This window comes from Drosophila ananassae (assembly GCF_017639315.1).
Source record: "Drosophila ananassae strain 14024-0371.13 chromosome 4 unlocalized genomic scaffold, ASM1763931v2 tig00000241, whole genome shotgun sequence".
In the NCBI taxonomy this organism is placed as follows: Eukaryota; Metazoa; Arthropoda; class Insecta; order Diptera; family Drosophilidae; genus Drosophila; species Drosophila ananassae.
Genome location: NW_025319047.1, coordinates 1,273,036 through 1,280,318, shown reverse-complemented (window position 1 = coordinate 1,280,318; position 7,283 = coordinate 1,273,036). Strand labels below are relative to the sequence as shown.

Here is a 7,283-nt window from a genome sequence, read left to right as displayed (position 1 = left end):
TTCTCAACTTTCCCTCTTGGAGTAATAGATTTAGTAGATACAATAACTGTGTCACCTATAGATGCAGACTTTCTACCACCCAATAAACCAATACAAAGCACTGCACGCGCGCCAGAATTATCAGCTACTTCCAACAATGTATTTTTTTGAATCATATAAATATCCTATTCAATGTGAGCTATTAACAATAACCCATTTTTTAGTAGTAGAAATAGGCTTGTGTTCTTGTATTAAAACCTTGTCCCCTTCTTTACAACTATTATTCTCATCATGTGCTGTATACTTCTTGTATTTTTTTATAACCTTTTTATACAGCTCATCCTTATACACTTGTAATACCGAAACCTTTACAGTCTTATCACACTTAGCCTTAGTTACAGTACCACAAAAAACCTTTTTAGGCATTCTTTTCCTCTCTTCTTCTTTTATTTAATGTAGTTAAAATACGAGCTATGCTCTTTCTTATTAAGCTAAAACGCGAAATATTGTTGCACTGGCCCAGCTTCTTTTGAAAAACCAAATTAACAAACTCTTTTCTCAAATTCACAAGAATTTCATGCAATTCTTGCGAGGACCTCGATTCAATGTCAGCTATATCCATTGCAACTCCATTTAATTATGATTAGATACAAATTTACACTTCATAGGAAGCTTAGCAGTTGCCTTTTCAAGCGCCAATCTTGCTAAATGCATGGGAACATCACTGCTAATTTCAAACAACATTCTACCGGGCTTAGCTTTAAATACCCAAAACTCAACACTACCTTTCCCTTTACCCATACGCACATCCGCCGGCTTTTTACTAACAGGGGTATCAGGAAAAATTCTTATCCACACTTTACCAGAGCGTTTTAATGTTCTAGATATTACACGCCTTGCAGTTTCAATATGCTTAGATTGAATCCTACCTGCTTCCATAGCCTTTAGACCATAATCTCCAAAAGATAATGTGCTACCACCTTTCGTGTTACCCTTAATTCGTCCTTTAAATACTTTTTTATATTTACTTTTTTTAGGAATAAACATTTCAATATACCTAATTAGTTACCAATATAAACCCAGACCTTAACTCCTATGATGCCATATATAGTTTTTGCTTCAGCAAAAGCATAATCTATATTAGCACGTAAAGTATGCAAAGGCAAACGGCCTTCTTTATACCACTCAGTACGAGCTATCTCAGCTCCGCCAAGGCGCCCAGAACAACTTACTTTAATACCTCTAGCACCCATCCTCAAACAACTTTGAATAGCTTTTTTCATCGCTCTTCTAAATGAAACCCTTTTTTCTAACTGCTGTGCAATGCTGTTTGATATTAAAACTGCATCTATTTCAGACCTTTTAACCCCTACTACATTCACTTCCACATTATTTTTTACTTTTTCAGCTATCTTTTGCTTTATCTTCTCAATATCCGAGCCTTTCTTACCTATTATCACTCCAGGTCTAGAAGAATGTATTATTACAGATACCAAATCGATCGTACGCTCTATAATTACTTTAGAAACACCAGCATGCTTAAAAGATTCATTTATATAACTGCGAATAGATAAATCTTGATGCAACCCTTGTTTATAACCCTTCTCAGCATACCAAATAGATGACCAAGTATTAATTATTTTTAACCTAAATCCTTTAGGATTAACGTTTCCCATATTTTTGCACTTTCCTTATTAATTTTCTATTTTTATGAATCATATAATTTCCCCCAATTTTACAGTTATATTACTATAACGTTTACTAACTCTATTAGCTCTACCCATAGCTTTTGGACATACCCTACGCAAAGTAAGAGACTTACCTATTAAAATTTCTTTTATATATAAATTATCGATATCCAATCCATAATTTTGAGCATTAGCAATCGCAGAATTTAATACCTTCCTTATAAGACCTGCAGCTTTCTTTTCACAAAATCTTAATTGCACAGTGGCAAAAGAAACTTTTTTATTACGTACTAAACCAGCAACCAAATTCAATTTACGAGGAGTTGATTTTAAAACCCTAGAACCAGCTTTAACTATTACATCTCTGTTTTTCATATCAATTACCTTCTTGTCGCCTTTTTATCACCACTATGCCCAGTAAATTTACGAGTGGGTGAAAACTCACCAAACTTATGACCTATCATATTCTGATCATTAACATTCACAGGAATATAATCCTTACCATTATAAACAGCAAATTTTAAACCTAAACAATTAGGAAGAATTACAGAAGCCCTGGAATGAACTTTTATAGCCATGTTAACAAACCCCTTGTTTAAAGCATTATTCACCGACTTTAATATAGAAGGATGACAAAAAGGAGGCTTCCATGCAGATCTACTCATAAACTAACCTTTCAATTGTTTTATATACTTATCACTAGATTTATTTCTCTTCCGAGTTTTCTTTCCTTTTGTTGCAACACCCCAAGGAGTAACAGGATGACGACCACCAGAGGTTTTTCCTTCCCCGCCTCCATGAGGATGGTCAACCGGATTCATTGCAACTCCACGTACAGTAGGTCTAATCCCAAGCCACCTACTTCTCCCAGCTTTACCCAACTTTCTATTCTTATGGTCAGGGTTAGATACTACACCAATAGTAGCCTTGCAAGAAGATAAAATCAACCTAATTTGACCAGACCTGAGTCGTAATAAAACATATTGGCCATCACGACCAACGATTTGTGCATAACAACCAGCAGCTCTAGCAATCGCAGCACCATTACCTGGCTTCAGCTCAACATTATGAACGAAAGAACCAACAGGTATATGCTTGAGTAGTAAACAATTCCCTGGCAAAATATCAGCATCATTCCCAGCTGTAACAACATCACCTGGCTTCATACCTTGAGGAGCTAATATATAAGACTTAATATCATCCTCCTTATATGATATTAACGCCAAAAACCCACTTCTATTTGGGTCATACTCTATTTTTTCAACTATACCTTGACCACTTCTATTACGCTTAAAATCTATCACTCTATACTTCTTTTTGTGACCACCACCCCTATGACGAGTTGTAATTCTACCATGATTATTTCTTCCACCACTGGACTTTTTACCGGATGTAAGAGACTTTTCTGGCTCATCTTTTGATAAACCAACTTTACTTACTAACACAGTCCCTCGAGAAGACGGAGTAACAGGATTAAAAAATTTCATACCCATACTAAACGCTCATTATATCTAATTTTTGACCACCCATCAAAGAAAAATAAACTTTCTTTTTCTGTTTTTCACAACCAATCACACCCCTAAAACGCCTATATTTAGGCTTAATTCTAACAACATTTATAGAAGAAATTTTAACATCAAATAGAGACTCTATTGCCAACTTTATTTGACGCTTATTTACATTTACAAAAACATACAAAGAATATTTATTAAACTTCTCCCTCAAAAAAGAGGCCTTTTCTGTAATTATAGGAGATTTTATTATATTATTATATTTGATCATAACAATCTACCTTCAAGATGCTTTAAAGTATCCTTTGTCAACATCACGCATTCGTGATTCAATATATCAAAAACATTTAACCCAATAGGTTTGATTAAGTCTACATAGTGCAAGTTTTTAGCCGCACGCAACAAATCATCTCCATAATCACCAACTATCAAAAAGGAAGAAAATTTAAAATTTTTAATACATTTACACATTTCAGACGTTTTCTTCACATCAATATTTAAATTATCCAGAATAATTACTTGATTATTTAAATACTTTAGAGATAAAGCAATTTTTAAACCAAATTTGCGTACCTTCTTATTAAGAGAATAAGTATGACTCCTCACAACAGGGCCGAAAATAATCCCACCACCTCTAAATTGAGGAGATCGCAAGCTCCCTTGTCTTGCCCTACCGGTACGTTTTTGACCATAAGGTTTAGCTGTTGTACCAGAGACATCACTAATACCTTTTGTTTTATGAGTACCAGCTCTTCTCTTCGCTAATTGCCATCTCACTATATCATGCAAAATACTCAATTTTTGCTTAGCAGAAAATATCAAAGGATTGAGCTGAGCAGTACCTACATTATCATTAGATAGATTAACTAAATTACATTCCATAACTAACTTACCAAATTACTAGCATCATCATTTACATCTAACAGTAAACCTACCGGAAAAGGAACATCTTTATGTAAAGATTTTTTAACTGCATCTCTTACAAAAACATAGGAATTTTTAAACCCAGGAACATTATTACCCTTCACAGCAATTATACTATTTTCATGATCAATGGATAATATCTTCATATTTTGTGCAGTTATCCTGCTGTTACCTAAATGACCAGCCATTTTCTTTCCTTTGAATACTCTACCAGGATCCTGACATTGGCCAGTGGAACCTTGTGATCTGTGAGCAATAGAAACACCATGAGATGCCCTAAGCCCACTGAAATTATGCCGCTTCATCACACCAGCAAATCCTTTACCTATAGAATAACCCGTAATATCAAGATATTGACCAACCACAAAATGATTGATTCCCACTTTTTTACCACATTCTATTCCCGACAGGTCATTTAATCTACTTTCGTATAACTTACATTTATTATTTATACCCTTTTTCTTTAAATATTCCAACTGAGGTTTTGCTATATTTTTAAAATCTCCTGTGCCTAAAATGACTGAATTATAGCCACATTTATCTTGTCCTTTTATATCAATAATATAAGTTTCGCTGAGATGCAATAAAGTTACAGCCATGCGACTATTGTCAGAATACATAGCAGTATGACCAATATTCATCATTAGTAAACCAATTCTCCTCAGCGAATTTATTCTCTTCATTTCCTTCTCCTAAACCTTAACTTCCTTGACTTTTAAATCCACTTCTACGCCAGCAGAAAAAGATAAACCTGTAAGCATCTGCATCATAGTAGGAGTAAGATCATGTAAAACAATCAAACGCCTAGAAGTTCTCATTTCAAACTGTTCACGAGATTTTTTATCAACGTGAGGAGATCTATTAACAATAAATTTAGAATCTTTCCTTGGCAACGCAATCGGACCAGATAATTTTGCACTGGACCGCTTTAATTCATCAACAAATTTTCGAACACACTCCTCCAATAAAGAACAATCGAAAGCCTTAATGTTAATATATATATCTTGCTTCATCTTAGTTACTACACTCACTCCAAAATTTCAGAAACAACACCAGAACCAACAGTTCTACCGCCTTCTCTTATCGCAAAACGCAATCCCTTATCCATTGCTATCGGTACTTGCAATTCTACTTCTACACTCACATTATCTCCTGGCATTACCATCTCCTTCCCATCTAGTAATTTTATGCTCCCAGTTACATCCGTTGTCCTTAAATAAAACTGTGGCTGGTAATTCGCAAAAAATGGTGTATGCCTTCCTCCTTCCTCTTTCTTTAATATATAAACCTCCGCCTTAAACTTTCTATGCGGCGTTATCGTCCCCGGTTTTGCTAATACTTGCCCTCTCTCCACTTCTTCTCTTTTTGTTCCTCTCAGCAATATTCCTACATTGAGCCCTGCACTTCCCTTATCCAGCAACTTCTTAAACATCTCAACACCTGTACATATCGTCTTTTGTGTTGCTTTTAAACCTATTATCTCTATCTCTTCTCCCGTCTTTATCTCTCCCTTCTCTATTCTTCCTGTTACCACTGTTCCTCGCCCCGATATCGAAAATACATCCTCGATTGGCAATAAAAATGGTAAATCCACAGGCCTTGGTGGAACCGCCACATATTCATCTAACTTTTCCATCAATTTATCTATTGATTTCTTTCCATATTCGCTGCTGTCATCCTCCAGCGCTTTCAATGCAGATCCCACTACCACAGGAACTTCATCCCCTGGAAATCCGTATTTATTCAGCAATTCCCTCACTTCCATTTCTACTAAATCCATCATATCAGCATCAGCAACATCAGCTTTATTTATATACACCACGATATATCCAACACCTACCTGCTTCGCCAGCAATATATGCTCTCTCGTTTGTGGCATTGGCCCATCAACCCCTGACACTACCAATATCGCCGCATCCATCTGTGCTGCACCTACTATCATGTTCTTTACATAGTCAGCATGTCCAGGACAATCAACGTGTGCATAATGCCTTTTTTCCGTCTGATACTCAACATGCGCTGTTGCTATCGTTATCCCCCTCTTCCTTTCTTCTGGCGCTTTATCTATCTGATCGTACGCTACAAAATTTCCATAATGCTTTGTTATTGCCGCTGTTAACGTTGTCTTCCCATGATCCACATGTCCTATTGTTCCCACATTTACATGCGGCTTTCCAAATGCTTCCACTACTGCTGTCATAATTTAAACTTTTCTACCTAAAATACAAATACATCAATAAATAATATGTTGATTTTATAAAAATACAACAAAAAAAAGAGCGGATAGTGGGAATCGAACCCACGTCACTAGCTTGGAAGGCTAGAGCTCTACCATTGAGCTATACCCGCACAATGGAGGAGGTAGGATTCGAACCTACGTACGCTCACGCGGACAGATTTACAGTCTGTTACCTTTAACCACTCGGTCACTCCTCCGCAAAAATTTGTTAAGAGAATACTATTTTAGCATCTTAACTTAAGCTCTTATTGTATTTAATACTAAACGCCTAAAATTAAAAAATCAAGCAATAAAACCTACCCTAATTAAAATCATGCAGATTTCATTTTATACAACACAATATTGTCAATAAAACGTCTAAACAAATAATGCGAATCATGCGTACCTGGCGCTTCTTCTGGATGATATTGCACAGAAAAGACTGAGTAATCCTTCATCATTATTCCCTCTACACTATTATCAAATAGAGAAATGTGAGTAATTTCAACATTACTTGGAAGAGAAGCTGAATCAACAACAAAACCATGATTTTGGCTAGTGATCCCAACTTTTCCACTACTTACATCATAAACTGGATGGTTGCTCCCTCGGTGACCTATATCCATCTTGATGGTCTTTGCCCCCAAAGTAATCGCAAGTAATTGATGGCCCATGCATATGCCAAAAATTGGTATTTTAGATTTTATAATAATGTCTATTTCTGAAACTACACTTTCTCCTATTTCTTGCGGATCACCAGGACCATTTGAAAGCACTATCCCATCTGGATTCATACTCAACACTTTTTGAGCAAAACCTGTGCTTGGTCTGATTAATTCAACTGTACAACCAAGTTCTATTAAGCGTGAAACTATACTGATTTTTACGCCAAAATCAACGATTACAACCCTATATTTTGCATTAAGGTCACTTTTAAAATTACTATGCAAGCTGACTTTATTG

At 35.7% G+C, this 7,283-nt stretch overlaps 1 protein-coding gene and 2 non-coding genes across 3 annotated transcripts; all 3 read right to left on the bottom strand.

Moving 5' to 3' along the window:
- Window positions 1-4,084: 4,084 nt before the first annotated feature.
- On the bottom strand, window positions 4,085-6,558 carry LOC123258076 (elongation factor Tu 1-like). Its single transcript, XM_044717985.1, has one exon. It carries the CDS (start codon window positions 6,300-6,302, stop codon window positions 5,130-5,132), a length of 1,173 nt encoding a protein of 390 aa, XP_044573920.1. The 5' UTR covers window positions 6,303-6,558; the 3' UTR covers window positions 4,085-5,129.
- Window positions 6,381-6,451, bottom strand: Trnag-ucc. The gene has a single exon. It is a non-coding gene; the product is annotated as a tRNA-Gly (tRNA).
- Window positions 6,456-6,538, bottom strand: Trnay-gua. Its single transcript has one exon. It is a non-coding gene; the product is annotated as a tRNA-Tyr (tRNA).
- Window positions 6,559-7,283: the final 725 nt, after the last annotated feature.